The sequence below is a fragment of the Thunnus maccoyii genome, chromosome 20 (assembly GCF_910596095.1).
Source record: "Thunnus maccoyii chromosome 20, fThuMac1.1, whole genome shotgun sequence".
NCBI classification, from domain to species: domain Eukaryota; kingdom Metazoa; phylum Chordata; class Actinopteri; order Scombriformes; family Scombridae; genus Thunnus; species Thunnus maccoyii.
In genome coordinates, this window is record NC_056552.1 from 20484134 (window position 1) to 20511934 (window position 27801).

Here is a 27801-nt window from a genome sequence, read left to right on the forward strand (position 1 = left end):
GCAGTATATAGAGGGTTCAGAAACAGTGAGTATGGTCGTATAAACTCAGCTTTAACTATGAAAAAACCACCACCGTGCTTACAGGACAGCTTTCCATCTTTCCAGCCGGCTGTTTGCACTCGAGCTAGTTACTGTGGATACCAGGGGCATCAAAATACAGGCACAATGACAAATACCAGCATCTGTGTGTGTGTGTGTGTGTGTATGTGCGTGCATGCGTGTGTGTGTGTGTGTGTGTGTGTGTGTGCGTGCATGCGTGTGTGTGTGTGTGTGTGTGTGTGTGTGTGTGTGTGTGTGTGTGTATGTTGGGTCAGTGAGGTTCAGTCTGGGCGGTAATGTGAGACCAAGATGAAACACTCAGCCATCAGCACATTCCTATGGGCCTCGGTTTTCTTCAGTCCAGGAGAGAGAGAGAGAAAGAGAGAGAGAGAGAGAGAGAGAGAGGCAGAGATAGAAAAGAAAGAAAGGAAGAAAGAAAAAAAGAAAGAAAGAAAGAAAGAAAGAAAGAAAGAAAGAAAGAGAGAAAGGAAGACAGAAAAGAGAACCAAAAGTGATGAAAGAGGAAAAGATAGAAAGAAAGAAAACACAAATATTACAGAAGGAGAAAACCAAGCAACAGTAAACATGTCGTCCACTCTAAATGATACAGTTGCCTCATGGGCCATTCAGTAACAGTTATAATCACACAGCAATATCTCCTCCTCTCATTAGAACAGCATGTATAAGTGTGTATATTGTTGTAGACTTTATATAATGACATGTTTCACGGAGGCTTTGCACAAATCTCCCTGCAGCCTCGCTTGCTTCATGATGGTGGTTGAAGGAGGAATTCACTCCCCACAAATATTGTCTGAATATCTGTGAACCAGACTAAAAAACAGAGAGCTGAAAATGCCTGTTGTGATGTGGCTGTAGAACCATTTAATAACCACTTATAATCACGCGTTGCCAGACCTTTGTTTGTGAAAATAAATTAACAACTTAAAAAATCCACAGCCTGCCATTCAAGCCAGCTGTCAGATGCTAGAAACAACACACGTGATTCTTTCAATGGAGTTTTTTTTCTCATACAGGCAACAAGTTTTCAGCTGGTAAGTTGCTTCTTAGGACAGTAAAACAGTGTGAGACAGTGACACATATTTATAAAAGACAAGTCCACCCACTGCAACTCCTCTGCTCACCACAACCCCCACGATCTATCACAATGAATGTAATTATTGAATCATGCACATACAAATGCCCACATGGACTTGTCATCAAAAGGACTGTTGCAGTGGTGAAACATTGGTCAGACAAGAACAGCATAAGATTGTATAAGCCATCAAGAGGAACTCATCGGAAAAAAAACTTCTTTTTTTTTTACCAAAAAAGGTAACATTTACCAAAAAAGTATAGTCCTTAAATCAATATATAATGGACAATAAAACATGACATGGACTTCATATTCAGTCTCACCAATATCACACAACAAACAAAGTCTTGATGGCTACAAGTCTTGATGGCTAAAATGAATGTAATGAATGAAAGTGAATGCAGAGATTATACACCGACAACTGAATGACACACATTACTATTCTCGCATTAACTCAAATCCTTTGGAAAACATGAAATGTCAACTGATGGAAATTCTGAATAAGGTAAAAGCAGAACAGTGGATTACAGAGAAAGAGTATGCCTTCCTACTAGAAAAAAAGACTGCCTTGTTTCTACATGTTGCCAAAGATTCATAAAAATCTGTCAAATCCGCCTGGCAGACCATCATCAGTGGAAATGTCTCAATTCTGGAACCAATCTCAAAATTCACTGAATGCCACATCAAACCTTTTCTTCCAAACCTGCAGTCTTACATCCAGGACACTACTCAAGGTTTAAACCAAACTGATGAAATCAAAAACATGGGAGATACATACATGATTACAATGCTGTAATTATTGTACACAATTGATCATGAAGAAGGTTTACAAGCTATGCAACATTTCCTACAAATGAGAGATGAGCCAGGTCACCCAGCAGATTTTATTGTTGAAATCACAAGATGGACATTGGAGAATAATGTATTTGTCTTTCAGGAACAGCTGTACAGACGGTCGAGGGGCACAGCAATGGGTGTGACCTATGCCCCTTCCTATGCCAACCTGTTTCTAGGAGTGTGGGAGGAGAAATTCATTCAGAGCTCATACAACCCTTACTTGGACAAAATAAAATGGTTTGGACGCTACATAGACCATCTAATATTCTTTATGCAATGTGAAGAACATGTAGTACTTGAATTTCATAAATATCTGAACACCACCAATAATAGCCTACAACTATCTTTGGAATACAGCAAAAAGGAAATTTCCTAGATGTGAAAATCACAAAAACAGATGATGGGGATTTACATACTCTGATCCATCGAAAAACCGCTGATCGAAATATAATCTTCAGGGCCGACAGTTTCCATCCAAAGACTCTTATAGACAACATTTCATTTGGTCAGTTCCAATGATTAAGACGAGTATGTGACACAGAGGAAGAGTTTGATGACGAGGTTACAGACATGACAAACCACTTCACTGAACCAGGATACAAAAGAAATACAGTGAATAAATCACTTCAAAGAGCCAAGTCCTTAAATAGAAAACAGTTACTTGAAACCAAAAAGAAACCACACCAGTTTTCAAAAACATATTTTATGACACAATATAGTAAACAAGCGTCTCAAATAAGAAACATCATTAAACACAATTGGAGCATTCTTCAGAGCAACGTATCTCTCCAACCACTGTTCACAGAACCACCTGTATTCTTATTCAGATGTGCACTGACCCCGAGAGACAAGGTGGTACGGAGCTGTTTTCCCCCTCCCACACAAACAACATGGCTGCAAAAACCCTGTGGAACTTTTAAAGCCACTGGAAACCCAAATGCACAATAGCCTTCTATCTATGTAGTTTAGGGTCTTCTGTGCATAATAGTACCCATCTAAAATGTATTAGAAATTAGTTTCAATCCAAATTCAAAATATTGACATTTAAGTTTTTGTAATACTTTCCTGATATTGGGTTTGGATTGGGCATGGTTATTCTCAGACATTTATTACGAAAATTCCGCAATAAATTCTGCAAACCAATCATAAATGACTTGACATACTGTGGTAAGTGTATTGTCTCATTTCCTGTTGCTGGAGTTTCTGTGTTACTGGTAGTATTTCTGCATCTCAACCCAGTTAATTGTGCTATATTCTTCATTACTGCGGCTAATTAGCTGCTGTACATTTAAACATATACTAGTTTTGCTCAAGCACTCTTAGTTCTCTCCTTATTTTAGTGACTTTCTCGCAAGTTACACAGTTGTTTACACGCTTTTCAGATCTGCTAGTTACTTTGGTGTTATAAAAATTATGATTACACTGTGTATGTGTGTTACTATTTTAACCTGATCATGATGAATTGTTCCTGTCTTGTACTGCAACTCTGCAACATCAGCAGACTCGTCAGCTAAGGTTAAAGGAAGTTCAGCATTATATTTGTAAAGAGGAAGATGTAGAAATTAAAATTCGTTGGGGACAGGGTGAGACATGTCATCTGGGGGTCAATTGGGTAGGATGGCTCCTGGACAGGGGAACTGAAAACGGCTTATGTTATGTTCTATTATAAGCCCTCCTGGGAGCCTTTTTCTTTGTAACCTCATCCTGTGTGTTGCACTGCGAAACGTTCCTTCTTGTACAAGAAAATAAATTCTGTTAAGTTTTGATACTTCGGCTCCGGTCTCTATTTTCATTGATCGAAGACATTCTTTTAACATTTAGCTTAGCAGTTAGCAAGGGCTTTCCTCTCGCTCTCCTGCTTTGAAGTTATCTGTATGTAACTCCAGTTCATACAGATAACAATTAGCTGTGTGTAGCTAATTGTTATCTGTATATCTCAAATTGAAGTCAAAAAGTTATGATGTGGAATATGATTAAGTATTGTGGTGGGGCTATCAATGTGTGAAATCAGACGCTGAACTATATCAAAACATATATATATACAGTATGTAGGGGTTGCTTTCAACCCCTTGCGTCCATTATAAATCCAGCTTTAAAGGTGCAGTGTGTAGAATTTAGTGGCATCCAGCGGAACGGACCTGGCAGAAATTGAATATAATATTCAGAAGTATGTTTTAGGTAGTGTATAATCACCTGAAAATAAGAATCGTCATGTTTTCGTTACCTTAGAATGAGCCCTTTATATCTACATAGGGGGTGGGTCCTCTTCCCCGGAGGCTGCCATGTTGCACTGCCATGTTTCTACAGGAGCCCAGAACGGACAAACCAAACACTGGCTCTACAGAGGGCCTTTCATGTTTTTCAGAGGTTTTGCGGCCACCATAGGTTCTCCTACACATTTGGAAAGGGAGGGGGAGGGGAGGTATTCAGTTGGTTGCAATCTGCAACCTGACCTCTAGATGCCACTAAATTCTACACACCGGTCCTTTAATGTCTTCAGCACTACTGTATTTTCTGCTCTGAAACACTCTTGAGTTACAGCCTGATAAGAATAAGCTTATTTTAAACATGGACAAGCTGTGTGCTCATTTAGAAAATTAATGGTTCAACAGGCACTCAATCAAGGACAACACCTGACATGGAGAAGGAATGTAGGAAATATGGTTTGTTAAATTTTTAAATGTTGACCTGGAACTGTAGTGCCTCACTTTGGGCAAATTGGAATAAATATATAAACACTTGAATGTGTCACAACTTACACTGTACTGTACATTATCCCCCCAAAACATTACAAGTAATGTCTGAAATATTGTGAATGGATGAATGCCTGCACTGCAGTTCAACACATTTTGAAAAAAACCCAACAAGAATGTGCTGAGTTTGTGGCATAAATATATTTGCACCAAAAAAATTTCACACTTTTGGAAAATGAATGCTTTCAGAAAACAGTGCAGCCAGTGAAAATGCTACTGACAGCATCTCAAATATCATCATGAGCCTGCATTTCCATAGATTTTTACACCACACTCTTTTAATATCTGTTGCAAATATTCAGCGGGATTGACCACACACAAAAAAAAAATTAATGACTTGTTTCACATTTCACAATAAAATTTGTAACCATAAAGAAATGACTGAGATTTGAGTGGTTGTGACCCATGTGACATGTTGTCTTTTGGTAACCAATGGTAACTATGCATACATTCCTCCATCGCATCATGTCAAGTCATCATGGCGTCACGGTCAAAGAGTGCCACTTCAGAGAGCTGCAGTTATAAACAAACACTGTTTGTCTGGAACCTTTGCAGTGTATAATGTAGGCAAGCAGAGTCCACCCTGGAGGTATAATAATTAATGGATTTTGTTATTGTTGGAAAAAAAACGGAAAAAAAACGAGGTTTTGTTTTTATGTCATTTTTTTGTTGTTTTTTTTCAGTTGAATTTCTCCATCCAACCAGTCCAATCTTCATCCTTCCTTATTATTTTATTTTATTTAATCAGTCATCATTCATTTTCATTTCCACCTCTGGGTCACGCCTCCCTGCCCCAACAACCCTGCATTGGCCTACCCACAGCTGAACCCAGTATCCACTGGTCACTAGACAGGGGCCTGCATATCAGCCGCTGCCAAACTAGACTGTTATATATTATTAATGAATACTTTAGCGCCTATAACTGATCAAGATCAGAATTACTAAGCCTGCCTAAGGCTTGCTATATTACAAATATGTCTCAAAATAAATCTTTTTTTTTTTTTTTTTACTCTATTCATAAAGGCTTTGATAACTTGTGAACAGATTTATTACTAACAAAGTAAAGATATAACCTTCAAACCAAAAGGTTAATAAAATAAACCAAAAGTCAGGCAAAACTGAAGCAGAATGAAGACAGAGGAGGAGCTGGGGTTTGTGAAGGTGATGGAACTGCGAGGCAGAGTCACAGCTGCTGTTATTCTTGCTTTTTGCTTTGTTCAGCTCTCTCCCTCGTCCAGCGTGTCTGTTTAAAGGACTGACTTCTTGTCTGCCTCATTTTCTCCATTCTCTTCTCTATTTTTCTCATTCAGCCCACCCCGTTCAACATCCCACATCCTTCTCTCCTCTGCATGTGGAGGGGAAAAACGCAGACTCCACAGTAATTATCCAGCTGGAACTGCTCAGGAGGGGCGATTCTGGCTGTATTAAATTCATTACCAACCAGAGAAATAGATTTTGAATAATCCCTGAGCACATACAAGTGGTTTTATATGCATTAGGTTATTAATGTAACACTTTGATTGTTGGCTAAAGGAGTTGTGTCATGTTTGGATACACTGCAGCAAATGGACCTAAATTTAAAGTCCAGTAGTTACATCATTTCCTACCTACTAGCTGTCTCTTGGTGATTTGGGAGGTACAGGTCAAAAGGTTAGCATTAAGCTTGTGACCGGATGATAGCCTGTGGTGAACCCAGCCCAGCCGTGGCAAGAAGTATTTGGGGAAATTCACTGGATAGAGCTCTTCCCTCCATTAGCAAAGAAGAGGAGGAGGATAAAAGGCTTTAGAAAATCCCCCAAAGCGACACCGCTTTCCTGGTTCTGTCTTCCATAAGTGGAACTTAGTGAATGGAACTCATTACAGCACAGTGCAGTATATTTGTGTCCCTGGCTAACTTCACATGCTTTCACAACTCATGTTGCTTTGGGCTGCTGCTCAAAGTAATCACTCAGATGCAGTAACCCAGTTAAATAGAACGTATGATACTGAACTTTCTTAGGATGTGAACTTGACCATGACATCAATGAGCAAACATCTTACTTTCACTTCTGTTTTTCACCTTCTGTAAACTCAGATTTGGACACAGATTCTTTAAACTTTTAGATATACAGCAATACTCTTTTAGCCTCTTTTAATAACTCTCTTAATACTTTTTTAGCCATGTTAGCAACAATGTTCTAATGCCATCAACAGCTACGGGATGGATTGACATGAAAAATTGGCACTAACACTCATGTCCCCCTAAGCTGAATTATAATCACTTTGATGATCATCAGGTCAAAATTTATCCAATACATTGGTTTGGCTAAATATCTGGAGTTTCCACTCAGTTGTACTTATTTTATGCTAATTAGCAGATGTTAACATGATAACATGCTAAACTAAAAGGGCAGTGTTTCCCCTATAATTGTACAGGCCTGGCTGGCAGCCAGACCAACATGGACTCCCACCAGGCCAATGCAAAAAATAACGCCAAATATCCATTCATTTGGAGATCAATAGCATTTGGGGGCTTCTGTGCAGCGCTGTTCTGAAACTAGAACCAACCTCTGTGTCATTGCCTGGGAAACTGTTGTTGGGGTAGCTGCTTTTAAGTAATAGAGCAGTGTGTAATATGTGTATGTGTAGCGAGTGAGTGGTTGAATGAGAGAGCAAGCAGCAGAAAAGTGATGGTGAATGCAAACAGAGAAGAGGAAAAGGTTAGCTGAAAGTTGTCAATCTCACAGCAAATGTACAATAAAGACTACAGTGTGTCAGTTAATAAATGCTGCAGCTTCTCAAGACCAAGAAAAGTCATGTCTGTTGTTTCCCCAACTGCTGGAAAAGTGAAGGGGGTTAGCTCCAACATTAGCAACAAGGGCTTAGCCTAACCTGACAACGCTAAACAGAGAAATAGAGAACGGGAAAATTTGTGCTGCTGAATCTCCCGAGTTTTGCTCAGCGTCCCGCAGCACACTGGCTCCATATGCATTTCTCTTTTATTTAGATGATGTTTCAGTCCTCAGGCCTTCTTCAAGATCACAGCACTGATGAACAAACATACACACAGTCGTAAGTGGTGCATACACTTTTGTCAATTGCTCCTTTCAAATGGCTGATATTATAAGTAGCCAAACACAGGTGTAACTAATTAAAATCAATATGTCTGTATCCCATGGAGGTGTTCTCGTTACAGGGCATGCTAGCTGGCTCACTCTTCAGGATGCCTGAAACCTAAATTTAACACACCTAGTCATTAATGTTAATTAGTAAATAGTTAAACCTGTGCTTTTCTTGCTATGTCTGTTACGAAAAACGTGCATTCTTGGAAAAGGGGAGACTCAGTTGCAGGTATAAGAGTTTAATGTGAATAAGTTATGCTGAATATGATCTCAAAGGCCCTGAACACCAACACAGCTGTTTTCAGTCATTTTTAATTCCACAGACTGAAGTTAGGTGGAGCTATGCTTGGAAATACGTGAGGTCACCAAACTCAATGTACCAGTAAGAATTATACACAGTCCTGAGAAGGAGTTTAATCACGCAGTTAAAATGTCTGTGTGTGTGGACTGTGAGAGTTTAAGACCTTTAGCTGGAGCATGGCCAGGTCATTCTGTGCCTATGAGGTTAGCTAAAATGTGTGTGTGTGGGCTGTGTACAGGGATAACCATGAATGGTACAGTTATCCACTGTCCAAACCTGCAAGGGTGGAGCTGTAAACGGGAAATCAGACACTGGATCCTGTATTGCACATGGCTCAAAGCAGAAATCACACACATAAACTTTCTGGTAGAAGCTTGGAAGTCAACCTTTATTGATACTGTTTAAAAAAAGTCATGTCAACCAACAAAGAAAATCATATACGTCTTTCATATTTGCTTCAGTACTGCTGTTTATACATGTAAAGACATTGATTAACATAATGCATCTCATCTCTGTTTGGTAGGCACTGCGAAAGTTCCCCTTAAAGCACTGATCTTGCATTTATGCAGCATTTAAACTGTCATCGGTGAACTGAATTAGCTCTTACAATAATTCTTTGAAGCCTTATAAGTTCAATAATTTTGTGCTGTACTTATATTGCTTTTCCACTGCATGGTATAGCTTGAATCGACTCTACTCGCTTGGAACTGTTCTTTTTTGATTTTCCATGGGTAAAAGTTGTGGATAGTACCAGATACTTTTTTTGGTATCACCTCTGTCGAGGTTCCAAGCAAGCTGAGCCGCTACTAAAAGGTGAAAACACTGCAAACCACTGATTGGTCAGAGAGAATTGTCACTAGAATCATCACTTGTGTGACACGGGACATCCTGCACAAACCCGCCATTTTTAAATAGCCAAGCTACAATAGCGGCTGCAATTTTTATTCACTGGACTACCTGAAACACAAAACTCTTCTGTTTTTTTCAGCAGTTTTTTGTCTTGCTGCCTTCAGCCTCTTCTGAAACAAAGCATCTCTCCTTGCTGTGACAAACAGCCATATACCGAGAATAAAGAACACCATCGCTTCAATATCCTCCATTGTTCCTTTGTGTGTCGCGATGATGACGACATCACAGCAGTTTCATGTGGCATCACTATGATGACCAGCTACATTAAGGAGGTACTATCTGCAGTGGTAAACGAAATCCAGAGTAGTACCAAAAGCGAGTAGAGTCGAGCCGAGCCAGTACCATGTAGCGGAAACACTGCATAAGTGGAACATCTACACCAGACACCATCTATTTGTTCTGATCAGAGCAGACAGTTCAAACAAAGATATATCCACTGATGAGGCCAGGATAACATTGTTTTGCATCTCTAGCCAAGCTCTAAATTGAGTAAGTGTTGATGTGTATTTCACAAATGAAATACATCTGTTTCTCCTTTCTCACTTCCATGGTGTCACCAATAAATCTCAACTGAGGTGATGACATCTGCTTTTGTTTTGCTTCCTAGAAAGCTTAGATTCCTCAGCAACTTAGATGCAGTTTGATATTGCAACAAATTTCAATGCAACACAATAAAACTGTGTTTCTTGGTTTGGAAATCTGTCTGACTTTTCTAAGACACAATCAAACTTACCTGTACCGACTGACAATCAGATATGAATATCAAGATTATAAAATGCTGTGTAAGAGTTGCGACATGTTTTAACTTCATGAAGTGATGCCAAATACATGAGATCTATCACATTAGTATAATTACTATGAACACTATGAAGACTGAACACTGTCTTGCCCAAGTGTCTAATTTTGTTCATGGTAATTATACCAATGCATCATAATTATTTAATGATTGCTACATGTAGCTCCTTGTCATTATAAGTTGTTTCAGCTAGGATATAGGTGACATTAAAAGGCATTTTGAGTGAAATGAAACTTTGTGTGATGGTTGTACTTTCCTTTAGCTAGCTCAGCAGTGAAACAGCTTTAAGGCACTGTGACCGATTATGAATGCATGTTGTAACACAACGGTACAGGACATAACTGAATGACGTACATTAAAATGAAAGGTAAAAAAACAAACACAAAGAAAAATCCAGAAGGCGCTGGATATAGAAGAAATACCAGCATTTTTCAACCCCTTTTCTACACCATGAAGTCAAAATCTCATTTGTCTTTTCTCTCTTGTTCATTTTTTGTTTTTATTTTCTCTAAATTAGCATGTGGTCACTGCTAACATTGTCATTGTTAGCAGTTGTTGTTGTCGCTAGCTGCGTCTCTTTTCCTGCTAGTGAGGAGCTTCAGAGTGCATAACGCACAATGAGATTCACACAATTTCTAGTGTTTTTTTCAATTTACACAACATAAAATGTAACTAGATCACTTTCAGTGTCAACAAAGGTTTTTTTAAGTGTAGCTGAGGGGATGGAAAAAGCTGGTAGGCCTTATTTGACTTTTAGCTGGCTAGCCGTTGTGTTTCTAAATTCTGCGCACAGTGTCCGTCTTGGTGGTTGGACACCTTGTCGATATTCAAGTACTCTCCTCTGTTTCTCTCGGGGAGTAAAATAAATTAGATGCTCTTTGAACTGCCCTGCAGTTGCAATGTGACCGGTGATAAAACTGAAGACATAAAACACACATAATGGTATCAAAGTACAGTATCAGGATTGTGAATAAAACGTGAGGAGAGACGTTGAGAACCTGATTTATGGCTGCTTGATTTGATGAGTTTCAATGTCCATATGCTAACAAAAACAAATACATACTGTAGTTGCCCAGCAGTCTATGTGCGCAGATACCAAAAAAACAAAAAAACAAAAAATATATATGGCTGTATTCTAAATTCAACTACATGAAAAGGTGGTTAAGGACAAATCCAAAGCCTCAAATATATCAACCAACGTAGCATTCAAAAACGCATCTTGAACATATATTGTAAAAACATAACTTCCATAAAACATCTGTACACTTCCCTGTCACTGAATGGTACAAAAACTGGACCACAAATCGTGTAACTTCATAATTTTGCTAATTTCTGTATCAAAGGGTTGGAATTTGTTGGCTTTGCATGTTGTTGGATACAAGAAACATCACAAAAAGGTACAAAAAGTTGAGAACATAAGTAACAAGCTCCAAAATGCAATTTCCAAAATGCAAAATTTCAGCAAAATCAGACGTGTTTCATCTTAGTTACTCAACCCAATCCATTTTCCAAAACTTTTTCATCTCAGATTTTCATGTACTACCTACTTTTCACCTTAATTCTTGATCACAATGGCATAACTCAGTAGTTGATAAAGACAACAAAGAAATTTCATCCATTGCAGTATTCTTCTGTGGACTTTTGTCCCTACATGCTTTGCTGTCCAGCAACAATCCTCCCCGATCTCACAAATGCCAACACTAAGTAAAATATTTCCCCTAATTACCCCATTCACTCTGTATGAGACAGATTGTCAAGTCAAACAGCTTGTCAAAGTCATGAAGCAGAGAGCACTGAGGTTAGCAAAAATACATTTTTCATGAGAAGTTTCTCTGCTATCCTTACACTTTTGTCCTCCAGAATTTACCATGTGAAGTGGCAACATGTACCGGTCAGTGGATTATACTGTATGTACAAACCACTCAAAGGTGACAAAAAGCAAAAATTGTTCTTGAAAAAGCCTCAAATCATGTCATATGAGTGACCTACCTTTCCTAATATACAAAGTGCAGATTTCAGCTTGAAGTTTGACTTGACAGTCTCTCCAATACAAGAAGTTAGAAACAGAGAACGACACAAACCAGGGATTCAAAATACTGCTGATCTTTGGCTTATAGCAGGAGAATCTTTGGCAGCGAGGACCACAACCTTCAAACTGAAAGAGCTGGTCAACAGAGGAGTAAGTCTGTGATATATCGAAGCGGGTCCGTGGGGGATGGGAGGGGTTTGTCTGTGTAATTCATGGTCGGAGGCTGGGTGGTGGACGTGATGGCGGTGGACAGGGGAGCCCAGGGGGTGTACGGGCTGGTGGTGGTCCTGGGGGTAGCTGACCTGATGGGGGTGATCTGGCAGGAGGACTGGAGGTGGTGGGAGATGGGGTGCGGGTCTCAGGCTGGTAGTCCGGTGGCGGTGGCGGTGGAGAGGGTGTATGGATCGGGGTGCGAGGTGGGGCCTTGGCTGCTGCTGACTCCTCTTTCACTCTTGTGAAGTTGATGCATCGACCCTGAAGGAAAGGAAAGAGACATGTAAGACTAAAAAAAAGTTTGGGTTCAAAACTGCAGTTGATTTGATGTAGTTTTTAGCCAGTTTTGGTCCAGATTGAGATAATGTCAATGAGTACTGGATGGACTGCCATGGCATTTTGTACAGATAAACCTACTAAACATCTGCATGTTAGCATTGTTATTGTGAGCAAGTTAGCATTTAGTACACTAATGTACTATTCCCTATACTTATATTAGACACTCAATAGTTTTTTAAATACTGAGCAGTAAACTGAGATTGTGGACACTTCAGTCATTTTGCATCATTGCACATATTGCATCCATAAAATGTGAAACATTGCAGTGAGCTATATATAGTGATTTCGGACACAGTCAGATTATAAACAAAAAGAATAAAATTAAAACTAGGTACTGTACGTGTATGACATGAAACCACAAAATATGACATGAAATGAATATGAATTCCTATGGATGTGGTATGAGAGAGGAGAATACATCGAAGTTAAAATACAGTGTACATGCAAGTTTAGGCAGTATATAATAGCTGGATTGTATTAATGTAGAACTGGGTTAGCTTTAGAAAACTAATTCAAATCTAGAGCAAAATGCACACACATATACGCTCTTTCAGGTACAGACACACATACACACACACGCAGGTGTCTAATCCAAAGTACATCTGGGCTAAGAAGGTGTTGACATCAGTCAACCTCAGGTCATGGTAGGTACAGTCACTGCTCTTTGTACATATGTCTGTATGTCTATGTCTGTGTGTTTGTGTGTGTGTGTGTGTGTGTGTGTGTCTGGCCAGCTGGTGTTCCAGATTACATTTAAATCCCCTCTTTGACACCCCCACTCCAAATTATCCCGGTTAGTCTAATGTTCTGTACCGGGAACTGCAACACTGTGTCTCATTTACAAAAGTTCCCCTAGTCATGATGAGACCACATGGAGAAGAAAGGTATAGGGAAGGATTGGGGTTGCAAGGTGTGACTGCTGTACAGGCATGCTTGTGTGTGTGTGTGTGTGTGTGTGTGTGTGTGTGTGCGCGTGTGTGGTGGGGATAGGATGGGATCAGTTGGAACCATACACCAGTGTAAATTTGACTTATCAGACTGTAAAACAACCAAACTTCTGGAATAAGTCACGTTTCACTCATAAGCTACTTGTAAAATATCACATTAACAGAGGTTGCTGTTACTATAGAAACTCCACCCTTTCCTTTTGCATGCGGTTGGCTGCCACTGGAGTGAAGTAATGTTAATCTGCTAATGACCAGTATCAGTGATTGGAGCCACGGGACCATGGTTTTACAGAGTGGAAAATAAGGGAACGGAAATTGATGTCACTCATAAAGCTGTGAGGAAGGCAGTTCATTCCATCTTAAAAATAACCTTCGGCACAAAGTAAAAGAAGGGAGCTGGAGAAGAGAAAACAATACCAGAAAGAAAAATGTATTGAGGCAATTCTCTAATATCCCACTCTAAACTTTTGCCCTCTACTTCAGCTGACCAATCCTGTCTTCTTCCATTTAGCCGAACATCTCTAAATCTACCGCAAACATGTCTGCAACACTGAAGCTGAACTTCAACTCACTTCTCATCCGGTCAAATACAGATTACAGCCACTGGTGTAATCCGCAAAAGTTGGATAATCAAAATGTATGACTAAAGCTGAGCGACTACATGTAGAATGTGCTGAGACATGCATTAATACACTGTCTCTCTCTCTCTCACATGAACACACACTCTTATACACGGTATATATAGTCACACAGAAGCAACATTGGCAGAAAACCAATAAAAACAGTCACAGAGGACACATTCCATTAATCCAAACTGGTAAATTAGCTGCTGAAAGCTAAACAAAAAAAATATGAATAAACAGAGGAGAAATAGGACAAGAATTTAGCAGCAACCACCAGTTTCTGGTCTGTTACCACTAATCCAGTCTGGCATTCCTAGACATGTGAGCAAAAAGCATGTGTGCAAATCTCCTCAAATTCTTAAAACTATTTTCTTGCCTCATGGATATCCAGGGGGAGATGTCTAGAGACTGATTTCTTTTTGTTACAGCTTATATATGTATTCTTTGAACTACTGCTGCACTTTGGCTCCATCCAAGTGAGGAATTGTTGAGAAGCAAATGAACTTTTTGTCTTTTTTTTGTCTCCAGCTGTTAAAGATTATAGCTGGTCTGGTAAACTAGTTGACCCAGAGTTCTGTGTCATACAAATCATTCAGCACCACAGAACAAGTTGCAGTGCTAATTTCATCCTCTGAATATTATGAAGCTCTGTTGTTTGCATTAAAGCAATAATTCATCATTTTGGGAAATGTCATTGATCATTGGCATTCTTGTCTATCTGTCTGTTAAAGCTACAGCCAGCAGCTGGTTAGCTTAGCTTAGCACAAAGACCGGACACAAGAGGAAACATTTAGCCTGGCTGAATACCAGCACCACAAAAGCTAACTAAATAATATGTTGTATGTTATTTGTTTAATCTATGCAAAAACAGAGGTGTAAAAACTACTATTTGCCATTTTATTGGGGATTATGGGCAAGGGTAGAAATGCTGGTAGGCAGAAATGTTACCTCCTGACACAGCTAGCTGTTTCCAGTCTCTCTATATTTAACAGACAGACATGAGAATGGTATCTGTCTTCTCATCTAAGTATCCTCCAGAAAATGAATAGACATACTTCCCGTTGTCAAACTATTCTTTTTAAGTGGTTTTTCACTCAACAATAATGACTATACAGCACATATTCTTCAGTAAGTAACTTCCTAGTGTTGCTGTTTGTTTCATGAAGTTAAAGTAAGATGTAAAGTGTGTTTTGAGACTACATGCAGGTTTTTCAGAAAACATCACAAAAACTAAGAGAAAGGCAAGTATAGAACTGAGAAATGTATATGCATATGTAGTGACCTTTTTAAAAAACCTATCTTCGCCTCATGTATACATCGTTCTGTTAGCGCCTGGCAGTGGTTCGAGTCTCTAAACAGTTTCCTGGATTAGAGAAAGCCACACTCGCTCGTTCTTTCTCGCTGACCTCCTCCACTGTCTACAGTCTCACCAAGGTCATAAAATTGTCTCGGCCTGGTCAAAACATGTTGGTGTGTGTGTGAGAAGTGGTCAGTCAGTTGGTGGAGACAGCCCTGGCAGTCATCTGCCTTAGGTATTACCTCATTTCCTTTAGCCAGCTAACTGCTTCCCGGGGGAGGCACGTGTTTATGTGAATGAGAGAGAGAGAGAGAGCAAGACTACAGTGTGTATAAGAACTTCAGCAACTGTGTGTGTGTGTGTGTGTGTGTGTGTGTGTGTGTGTGAGTGTGTGAGTGTGTGTGGACTAGCTCTACCTCATACTGTACACTCTGACGTCAGTATAATGGATGTGGTTTGGTGACACACATGCAGAGGGGGTTACTGGGTTTATTGCTAGGGGAGAGAAAAGGAGTTTGTGTGTGTCTGTGTGTGTGTGTGTGTGTGTGTGCGTGTGTGTGTGCGTGTGTGTGTAGTCAGTACAGTGCATGAACACCACAAGAGAGGAGCTTAGGAATCATTGATAAGAACTACCCACATTACTAACTAAAGCAACAGAGATCACAGATCGACTGTGTGTTCACTAAACCATCGTTACACTTGGTTTGTGATTTTGTGACTTTACTTTAATGACTTCTTGTAGACAAATTGTTAAAATAACGCAGCAGTAAGCAGCGACATAAATGAATAACCATTGTACAGGATTGTAGCCAGGCTGATCCCAGGGGTGACATTCAGCTGTTGCTGTGGCAAACGGCATGGCGATGAAAAACGCGCTATGGCAACAGAACGACCAATTAAGAATCCAGGCTGAACTCTGCCAACTTGGCCTCACCTAGAGTGTGTGCTCCTATTACAGTTTTTTTCGACCGCTTACACACTATAACTGGACCTATTAACTAAACATCCAAAACCATGACGCCATCTACCAAAAGACAGACCCATTTCCCAAAACCATAAACACCATTCCCATGTTTTCACTCGTGCCCATTTAGAAAGCACTGCCATTCAATATCCTTAACTCAAGTCATCACAGCTGGAACCCAGTTAACACACAATTCTCCAGGTGGAAACACTAATCAGAACAAATTGTTCACACACCAATCAGAACTTCACTTTTGAACATTTATGTGTTGTGTCTTTATATTGTGTTCATCATGTAAAGAGGTTGTTCTGGGGGAAAACCATTAGGGCCATTATTGATTGCAGTGACAGGTTTTTATGGTAGTGTTTTGAATTGATCTCACCAGGGTGTAATGGCTATTTTCTAGTGTTTGTCTATTTGATGGCTTTTGTGTGCTGTCTGAAGGCAAAGCTTGGTTTAGATATAAGATTACATAGTTTTGAGTGGAGAGTTGGGTTTTTGAAGTTTGAAGTTTGTGAAGATGAGCGTGTAGTTAAACATTTGTGTTTCTGGAGTTTCTGGAAAATGGAGCATAATTTCAAGAAATGTGTCTTAGCATTTGAGGAAAAACTGTAATTTGAAAGTCTGCCAGGTTTGGAGTGTGGGACTTTGCTCTATAAGGTCTGTTCAGAGTAGGACTGAAGCACCAGCAGGAAATTTAAAACGAAATACACTTCAGGTAACACTTAAAGCAAGGAAAGAGGTGTCCAATGCTTGTTTCCACTCTTTCCTCTGTGAAATAAAACATTACACTCCCTGGAAATGAGCCGGCCTGCTGGCCTGGGAGATGTTTCTGCTGCTTCATAATGAACCAACAATGGCTTGAGTGGAAAGAGAGACATGATTTCTTCAAGAAAATTAACATTGTGTCATGCAGAGGTTACCTATGCAGCAATCACTAAAAGCTTCCCCAGGTGAGAGAGATTTGTTGATGAAGGAAATTAAATCCATAATCTTATTTATCTTGCTACCAGTTTGCTTTGGTAAAGATGTAATCATAAGCTTATGGTGACTTGTTTGTCTCAAAGGGCTGAAAGCGTATCTTGCGGCAATTCGTGTGTCTGTACCTGTTTCTGGTGCCAAGAAAACACTCTTAAATGTGGAATTCCTGTTAAAAAAGGATTATTGGAACGCTTTCTGCTATTGAGGCATAATTTTAACTAGCGCTTGGGATGGGGCCTGATTAGCGGTATTAGTGGTCTGGAAGAAAGTGAAAAATAGAAGTTAATGAATGATGATGAAGATTATCATATTGTTTCATCTGACCTGCATCAAAAACCAAACAACCTAAAATAATTCACCACTGACAGGATCACCAGAGCACTTTAAACATTAAATTGTCAGAGGGATTTATACATCCGCTTTCTAAACCCTGGGGCTTTTTGATACAAAGACTCAGGGCATTAAAACTAAGCCATGTGGCTGATCTGAGAAGAGGAGAGAATTTTTACCAGCTTACACACATGGACATCAGAAAACACCCCTATCAAGCTATGAGGATGTGTCTGAGTGTGAGCTGCGGCTCTGCTTTCTATCTGATTTATGGTGACTAATGTGAAGCAGGTGTGAAAACGAGTCTGGCTCAATGGGATGGAGACGGGCCAGCTGAGGTGTTAGCCAACACAGGAACACCAGGAGTGAATAAAGATGGAGAAACAGATAGAGGGCGGGATGACTAATCTCTACAGATGACTGAGGCAGTTTTAAAAGTTTTAGTCCCTCAGACATGAGTTTTCTCACCCTACTGTGGATTTTCACACACTTGACTATATAACTGAAAAATCCTTCTGATACTTGATTCATAATAAATGACACAACCTCAAAATGTAAGAGCTGTACCATATATGTGTATTATTATGCACATATTGTTAAACTGCTGTAAGTGTGATGCTACTTTATGCGAATGTAAGCTAATGTTAGCTGGTCTGTCCTGCTCTATTGGATTTGGGGACTCCTTATTTAAGATAACGTTACTTTCACCAATTGTATCGGCTAATCCTCATTCTAAAAGCCTTTTCTTTTGTAACATTAAAAGTGAAAATGTACTGTTTGAAAATATGAGCAATAAAGCTTAAAGTTGAGATGAAATTTAAAAAATGCCTTTTTAAATCTTTTAGATCACATCCCCGGTCATATTATGCACCTATTTCACGATATATGCCAAAACAATACAAAAACATCCATTTCTTGGTATTCTCATATCAAAATGCAGTCATGTTTTCTTCCTTTAAAACAAAATGATGTGTGCTTATGTAGGCTTGAACAAACCAATTTCAACCAATAATATCAAGACATCCACCCATCAGTCAATCATTCATCATTTCATCTAACCTCTGTCTAGCTTGTTAAAGTATATGAGCTAAGTAGCCAAACACTGTTAGGCTAGAATGAAATACTAATTTGACTTTACATTTTTCTTTATCAAACTTATGACACTAGGACTACACTGCATAACAAGAAAGATGCTGTTTCGTTATTCCCAGCTTCAGGTTTTTAGCATGGTGTAGCGATTAATTGCTTATTTAATACCATTTTACAGGGTTCCCATATCAAAGTGAATCAGCTTGAAACTTTAAAAAGTGACTTGGAGACGACATTTTCAACCAACTCATAACTACAGCTAATAAAATCTGCTGGCAACAGTTGTCAATTTAGCCGTCAAAATCGATGGTTGTTGACTAGAATTGAGAAACTGCTTTTGTCTACCTCTGTTTGAAATTAAGTACTCATTGTTTAAAAAATTACTAAGAATTTTGAGTGGTAGAGAACGGAAAGCTTGACAGGCATAGCGACAGTAATTAAGGGGGTGGGGCTTAGTAAATGCTCAATTGGATTAATTCTGTGTTCTGTTGTGAGACGTAGGAAAATAAGGTCAATTTACATATTATCTCCATTATTGTTGGCCAGAAAACAAAGCAACTTTTAATCCTGGTTACACTGTGAACTCAACAAAATGTCAAAAACAAAAGGAAAAAAATGATATATGAGATACAGGAGGTTGACAGAAAGGAAGGAGAGGGTGTTACAGCTGTGGGTCAACGCAGGTATAAAACACTGCAGGAGGGAGGAAACGCAGGCAGAAAATGTGGAAGTGAATGCGAGTGGGTGTGAGTCAAAGCATTTGATGAAATGAAATATTTCCATGGTGCACTGCTGAGATACTCACATGATCCCCAGGCTGGGGTCTCATCAGAGAGACCTGGTCGTACCCGCGGCGAAACAGAGCCCAGATAGCATCCAGTTTACCCTGAACAGAAGACAGAAAAGAGGGAGCGATTTAACAGCAGGCCACATCTGGACACCAAACCTATTCATATTGTTTCTACTGTATCAGCAAACTTTCGGTCTGTGGCCTCAACTGTGTACCATCAAAGCCAAGACTCGGCAGGTTTTAATCCCATCCAAACTCTGCAGCAGCTGATTTCACTGATTAGTTCCTTCCTCTCTGGTTGAAATTTTGCTGATTATTTATTATAGTTACATAAAGACTACTGGTCATATTTTATTTCTGGTCAGAATAAGTTATGAACACATGAACCTTTAATTCCCTTTAAATAAGTTCTCTGCTGTCACAAATAAAGCAGTCAGTTTTGATTTTTTTTTTTTTACAAATAATACTATCTTCCAGGGAGGAAAAAAAAATGATAAAAAGGTTTGGCAACTGCATGGCAGCTTAGTTTTAATACACAGGAAAGACATGTTGATCCCAACAATAACAGTTACAGTAACCCTGGATACATATTGCAACGAGACCTCTAAAAATACTGAAACTCATATAACTTTTGACTGAGCTACAGGTCATGTCACAAGTTGAGCCAAAATTTGGTGATAACTGGATAAAGAAGAAAATTCTCCTTCCTTAAATAAGGTTTGTACAGTCAGTAGTTGACTGGTCAGTGTGTACTTTTCCTGCACTGACTGTGAACAGTGTTGAGTTTCAGGATAGCAGTAAGTACAGCTACTATATGAAAGGCCAGTGTTGTTACACAGAGCTGTATTGTATAGTGATAAAAGCACAAATAGTACTGACGCCAAGTCTAATAATGTCTCACTGCCTGGAGTAGATGTTATAGTAGTAGATATATATTCCTTTGGTTACGTGTTCACCTTGATAGCTGGTGAATTTTGTGTTTATGTAACTAATTATCCTACATAAACATGATGAGAACATACTTTATTCCTCCCTGCTGTCTTGTGAAAACTTTGCAGCTCCAGTCTTGGTGCTTTTCATTTTTTAATGTCAGCTGAAGGATTTCTTCTTCTCTGTGGGTTGAGAGATTTCTGCCACCCTCAGTTATTTGAAACTCACTGGGCACAAGCTCAAAAATGCACAGTGGTCAAACTGTAAGGACAGTATAATGCAATCACACACATGAACACACTCTAAGATGCTTCCACAGATTCTGTCTAAATAAGTCTAATAAATGCTGTTATATTAGCTGTCTGTAAGAGTTGTGAGTACAAGTATTTTTAACTCTACAGTGCCCCATTGTCTGTTGGGTCCTGAGGGAAACTGAGTTTCTGTTTACCCGAATGGGTGTGTACCACTTCCGGCTCTGAGGCGGCTTCTTGTTGTGAGACTTCTTAGGTTTGGGCTCGAAGGGTTCGTACTCCTGCTCCGGCATTTTCACCACAGCGTTCTTCGGCTTCTCCAGTTTTGCCCCCTCCTCGGTCGAGCCCTTCCCTCCCCAGCGCACCTACAAAATCAAAGTAGAAGCAGTGAAAATAAACTAAAGTGGTCTAATTTCCATCGGTTGTTTGGGGTTGCAGATTTAGTGATGATTGTCTGTTAGCGATATGCATGTGAATTTGTCATTTTGTCACCTCCATCCTCTTGATCCCTCCGATTCCTCTTCCTCCGTAATATGAGGCATCCACAGTGGGCCACTTCTTCTTGGGCAAACCGTCTTCATCGTCAGACTCCTAAAACACAAATAATTACACAAAAACTGACTTTTCCCCCTCTCTAATAGACTTTCTAACACACAGATTCAGAGGATGTTGTCATAAACTTTTGAAGATACTGACTACAAGTCATTTAAAAGTGTCAAACTTTGCTAAATACTACTTACTGAGGAGAGATCTGTATATAAACTGGAATTATCCATTACTAGTTTATATAACCTTTGTTATGTGTAAGTACTACAGATAGTTATGGAAACACAGAGATGTAGTCATGACTTTTTACACCTATTCTTGCAAAATTGATTGTATATTGGATTTTTGAGCGCTTTTTAACTCTCTATCAGACACACATTCCCATTCAGGCTTTCTGGTGGGTAAATGTGTGTGTGTGTTTTGACTCACAGGCTCAGGAGGAGGTGGAGGAGGTGGTTCTTTGATCACCTGTGAAAGAATAAGAGACATGACGCGTTCATGAGCGGTGGAAACAACAGGTATCGTTTAGCTTTTCACAAACACATAAATCATGTCAGCTCCTCACATGGAGCCCTCAGAGGAACTCTTAAGGGTTTTTATGTTTTGTTTTTTTTTGTGTGGGGACCTCTAAGTTGCTTATTGGCCCTTTGGAGCTCTGGATAATTTTAATTTAAGTGTTGCTGTTAAAAATTGACCACTTTGTGAATGTAGTTTGTGTTTCTTACCACAGTGCAGCAGAGAGGCCAGAACCACCACATGAAGAGCAGGGCTAGCAGGAGGAACAACACCAGCAGGGTGATCAGGAGGATGGTGCCATCAAACTGGGAAACACACACACACACGCACACACACAGTTGTACATTACTACACTACCACATGTACAGAACCTGGATACTATCTACCCAGAGATGGCTGATGGCTGCCACTGTTAATAATCATGTTTTTTGTTTTTCTCGATGACAGTGGTTGATGTAAGTTGTGTGATCCACGAATGAATCCGTCAGATACATTGCTTATTTTCAACGAGGCAGGCGTCCATGAGCCAAATATGGTTCTCATTACAGACCACAGATGAGGATCACATGTGGTTAGACTTTCCCCTATCTATCTTGTGGCAAAGACACTGGGGTATTTATCTGAACTCAGCGGTGGGGTCCATCCCAGAAAGCCCAACACTGGAATCAAATTACTACGTCTTAGAAATCTCCTGATCAGCAAGTTTGTGATTTTTTTAAACTTTCTGTTGGCCGGTAAAATTTGTGAAGTAATGGTTTAGCAAACAATGCAGAAAATTTAAACAGCGGCCACATCTCTTGCACATATAATGTGTATGTGTTTTCCCATGATATATGGGTGTATTTTGTGGACTAACAACAAAGGCTTGAATCCCTCAGTGAAGCACTTTGGGAGGATTTGGGGAGGGGACGCAGGAGTTTGCTGGGTTTGTTGAGTTTGTTTTTAACCTCAACTGTTTTCATAGGCTTTAATATACTTATTTTCATAGACTAGCTTGTGTGTTGTTTATTGAACAAGACCTACCAATCTTAAGTTAGCAACTTGTCGTGACTTCTTAACTCTGGTGTGACTTCAGCCTATATGGTTTAGTTTAGTGGCGAGAGGCAGCTAATTACAATGGTATGTATGATTGAGCTCTATATATCATGAACCACAACACAGAAGTTTGAATTCAATGTTTTCATGGATATGATGGCACATGGACTGAGGTTGAGTGGCTTCAAAGAGCATGTCTTCTCGGTTGGGTGGGAAGGCGCTGTGGCTCCAGCCCATGTGTTTAAACATACGCGTTTTATTTATAAAATTGCTTTAAATTGTCTTAAATTGCATCTTGTTTAATTTTGTTTTTTAGGAAATGAAGCCCCGCCCTGCTTCACATTCGAACAATTGCATACATTCATATAACTTGGAGCTACAAGAGTCTCTCAACTCAGCTCTACTTGAGGAACTGATCTGTAAGTGCCTTGCTCAAAGGATACTTCAGATATGTCTGCATGCTTCTACTTTTAGTTCAGTTTCCGAAACGTCCAGCATTGAACTGGTAGCTTTACGGTCATGAACATGTTTCTCAAACATCTTGTCTCCTGCTACCCCTGGGTAGGGGGTTTGGGGGGCCTTTTTTGGGTGTATTGCCACTCCAAACCCCTGTGGTTTGGCTCCAGAAAGAAAGGGGAAAACAACAAAATTGAAAAAGGGAAGATGAAAGAGATAAAGGGAGTAAGGAAACTCACTGCAGAGAACAAAACAACAGACTTCTAGGAAAAGAAATGTGGTTGGAGAGGACAGACGAAGAAGAAGGTGGAAGAGTGGAAACTGCAAGCAATAGATGAAGATATGGAAAACAAGATAGAATCCATAATTTTATTTTTGGAGAAACTGTCATCTCCAAACAAACACAATGTTCAAAGTCACTGTAATGTAAAGACATTCAGGTACAAAGAAGACACTTTTAGAGGAAACTCTTAATTTAGTTTTTTTGTTTTTAACATGTACATTTCACACTATGCTGTATTTTTCTGCATCCCAGAGAAGAACTGTACAGAACAAAAAGTTTGGTTGGTTTAAGCCATCAGGCATTTTCAGGGATGGTCAAAACTTCAAAAAACCACAGATGTTTTGATTTAAGATGATCTAATATGATTCTACTGAACCACACATTGAATAATCTGCAGTACTAGTATGGGTTAAGTACACAAATAGAAAACTTTCACAATAGCCACAGCTGTATAAGAAATGGTCACTTACACACTCTGTGGTGGTGATGTGCACATTGCTGCTGATGAAAGACAGACCACCATTCATGCTCACTTGAAGATAAATCACCCTGAAACAAAACAACAGACACAAACACAGACAAGCGTGTATCTTAATTTTGGGATGTAACATTACAGTCCACACCAAGCATGTTTGGGGCGGTCTATTTAGGCTGAAGCATTTCCCCCTCAAGCTCAGTTTGTTTGACCAGGATGATGTCATTTGAACTTGGGTTCAAACCAAATGATGCCACCAAACTGCCTGACTCTCAATTCTCAAGAAAACAAACCAGAGAACTGTGACGTGTGGTTCGTTAGAGGCGAGTATGTAATCTGAACCGAGAGGAAACGACCACTAAATACAAAGGATTATGAAGTTCTTATGCTCAGAAAGTCAAGTAGAACAAAGTGATGTCTGCACTGTTCAGCTTACAGAAAATGGAACTGAATTAGTTTTGAGTCTTTGTAGCTGCCAACCTGGCAGACGGACACGTTACCAAAACTATGTCCAATAAACGAACTACTTGTGAATCGTGTGACTTTTGTTTACGAGCCCTGTTTACTTTAAATGAGCAATTTAAACGTAAATGAACCAAATGCAAAAGTACAACAAACTTTTCCACTGTGGTTGAAAACCAGAGAAAACAAACTGCAGGTGTGATCGTGTGACCCACTGAGCAGCACAACAGGCATCGAGGCCAAGGTAAGGATAGATGAAGTTAAACAAAATGGAAAAAAAGACAACCTGCCAATTCAGATTGTGTTTTTATAGTTGTGGGCAGGTTGTGTATTTTTCCAAGACATAACAGCATACTAATTGCAGCCTAAGGAATGACAGCAATCTGTAACAGCCGCCCTCTTTACAGTCTATGATCTCATGGAGCTGCAAAAGGGTTTGTGAAGAGTGAGAAAATATGGCATGTGAAAAACAACACCCAATGTAGTGACATCTTCAAGGGAAAGGCAAGGTACAGTTTTTAAAGGTCAAAAACACTCTCAAAAGAAAACAAAAACAATGGATAAACATGCTTCTGCTCATTCCAGTCCAATCCAAACCTCATCCATCTTATGACTTCTTTCGGGATTTCATAGCCTCTAAGGGGTTTTTTTGGAACTACAAGAGTCTTTCATGACGGTCTGAATCCCTTCCTCCTCCAAGTGGGAAAAACAATTCTGAGAATTTCAAGGGGCCTCCGGTTGACCCGCTTTGGAGCCTGTTCTTGTTCAGTTCTTAAAAACATGTGGATGAAAGGCATGCTTTTTAAACACTCCCCCCTCCCCTCCTTTCCACAGTTCTTATTTGGTAGAGAACCAGGTGGATGTGAATGAAGTCTGGCAGATGGAAAACAGGCCATTTGACCGATAAACCTGTCTTTACTCAGACTCAGAGAGCTGTCTGGGTTAAGAGACTGAGGGTAGAGAGAGAGAAGAGAAGAGATGGGTTAGTGGGTGAAGTTCATGATCAACAACATGCTGCACATACCTCGCTGACAACAAACAGCTGAGCATGAGCATGTGCATTTGATTTGTTTGTTTGTTTGATGCATCTATGTTTGTGTGATTGAAACTGATTGTATGTGTGTTGAATGTCAGAATGCACACATATAATGACAGAACTAGGTTAGGGTTTAAGTGTAGGCAAATAAAGTCCATGTGTTAAGGTAAGAGTTTGGTATAATTAGCAATTAGAAATAATCCACACATGCATCCTGCCCAGTCTCAATGGTACAGACTGATGGTTGTAGTCAAATAACATTTCTCAGTGAACTTCAGATTTCTTCAGTATTCTTTTATTTTCTGCCAGTTGGCTCTTTTAACACAGCATTGACATGTTATCACTATAAAATCTGACTTTATAAAATCAGTGTTATTTGCTTATTTACACATCCAGCAGACCTGGTGAAATAGCATTTATTTGGAGTCATTTGGAGTTTGTGGCCACCTGACAAAAGTCCAATATTCACTCTCCTTTTACCTTTTCTGGTCTGTTAAAATGCTTAATATGAGCGGTAAAGCTGAGCTAATACAGTAAAACCAAAACAATAAGGTAAAAGACACTAAAATGCTCAGTAAAGCTGAGAAGAACTGCAGATTTAGGTGATAATTCTTTGTTGATTTATCACTACAAGCAACCCCTACCACACCGCACTTAGTCATTGGACCAATTCATAATAAAAAAATGTTGATTTGTGCAGCTTTAATACCAATTCAGCATTAATTAAACTGAACACTGTTGCAAAATACATTGAAGTTGATTAAAGGTACCCAGTGGGTTTTTGACTTCTAGTAGCGCTATGGAGCAGTTTCTTTATGAGTGGGTCCCCTTTTTGGTTGCCTCATTCGCACACACAAAAGGATTAAAACAAGACCAGATATGAGAGCCTGAAAAGTTGTCCAGGAGGAAAAGTGTACAATGTATTGAATTAAGTATTATATGAATTTAAAACTGCTCTATGCTTGAAATCAGGTGTGGTGCCTGAGAACTTAAAACGCTGCACACATGCTCATACATGTGAACACAGGTGATACAAAAACATTCCTAGGAATGGTTTCACATGATTCTACTGATTTACAGGTGGTGATAACCCGCCAAGATATTCAGGCAGTAAAGAAGCAAGTAAACATGAATGTAAACAATGCATTATTTAAAATACCCTATTAGAAAACTCCAAAGGACACATTTAATTTGACTTCTCCCAGTGTCTGGCTACTGACGATTAAAGGAAGAGAAAGGATGATACTAAAAGGAAAAGATGATGAGAAAAGGAAACCGACCATTTGAAGATGTGACGGGACCAAAGCTGTAGGGCGGAAATGTCGGGTGTAGAGCACAATGTCAGACCATTGTTATAAAAGGAAATGAAAGAGACAGGGAAAACAGCCAAAGCATGAACAGACATGCTTGCATAAGACAGGACAGACACAACAGTTTGTTTGCCATTCATTAGATGGAGTGGGTCTTCCTGCCTCAAAGGAAAAATCTACTTTAAAACACTTTAACAGGTAGCGTGACATAGACTGCTTCGCTATTTACTCTTCTTCTTCCTGTGTATAACTGGCCAAACATAGATGGCATGATGTAACGTCCAGATATTTCCAGCTGGATATATTTAAGCGATCTAAAACATCAGTGGTACAGTAAATGCCTGGTTTTGGCATCACTAACTCAGAATAAAAGAGCAAAGGCTTCTTTCTAGAATTGACTATTTGAACCAACATTTACAGAAAAAAAACACTTGTATAATATGCTGAGACACCACTTTCCCAAAGTATAAATAGACCAAAATTCAATTTAGCAACAAGATAGGCTGGGTTTTGAGTAAAGTGACAACAAAATAGTCAAAATCACAATTTCATGATATTAAGAGCTGCTTATCAGTCAAAAAACAACTTCATTTAGTCTGGATTTCAGAGGAGCAGTCTTAAAATCTCTCCCAGAGGATTTTCCACCCTGTCGAGAATCAAGCTGCATACAAACACACATGCCCACACACTTGAAAGACCAGGCTAGCTGCTACCCGGCTTTGATCAGCCAAACTGGACAAGCAGACAGTTGAAAGAGAGTGGGAGACTGACAGGGGATGAAAGAAGGAGTTTCTGTGTGACACACACAAATAAAAGAGAGAGAAAGAAAAATGAGCGGACAGGCAGGCAGAGAGGGTTTAGGGACTGGAAAAACAACCCGGCGAGCTGGTGAAAAGAGCCACTGTGGCGCCAAAAGTAAAGACAGAGGTGGAGAAAAAGGGGGAAGGGGAGGGGGAAAAAGATAAGTGCGGGATAGGAGAGTCGTGAGGTTAAGTGTTGAGGCATAAAGGGATGGAAAGTTTGAGAGACCTAAGGCAAGAGCAGAAACGATTTAAATGGTAAGCTCGCTT

At 39.6% G+C, this 27801-nt stretch overlaps 1 protein-coding gene across 4 annotated transcripts in view; it reads right to left on the reverse strand.

The window, feature by feature from the left end:
• Positions 1-8493: 8493 nt before the first annotated feature.
• antxr1c (ANTXR cell adhesion molecule 1c) overlaps positions 8494-27801 on the reverse strand; it is a 42462-nt gene continuing 23154 nt past the window's right edge. For 3 of the 4 annotated variants that reach the window (XM_042397465.1, XM_042397467.1, XM_042397466.1), the window contains exons 12-18: positions 23919-23997; positions 21884-21979; positions 21588-21626; positions 21105-21203; positions 20810-20977; positions 19447-19527; positions 8494-12332 (exon numbers count right to left, since the gene is read on the reverse strand). In XM_042397465.1, the coding sequence (XP_042253399.1) occupies positions 12069-12332; positions 19447-19527; positions 20810-20977; positions 21105-21203; positions 21588-21626; positions 21884-21979; positions 23919-23997 (826 nt within the window). In that variant the 3' untranslated portion in view covers positions 8494-12068. Of the gene's footprint in view, positions 12333-19445; positions 19528-20453; positions 20544-20809; positions 20978-21104; positions 21204-21587; positions 21627-21883; positions 21980-23918; positions 23998-27801 lie in introns of those variants that run through there. The other variant, XR_006092883.1, reaches the window with a different exon arrangement.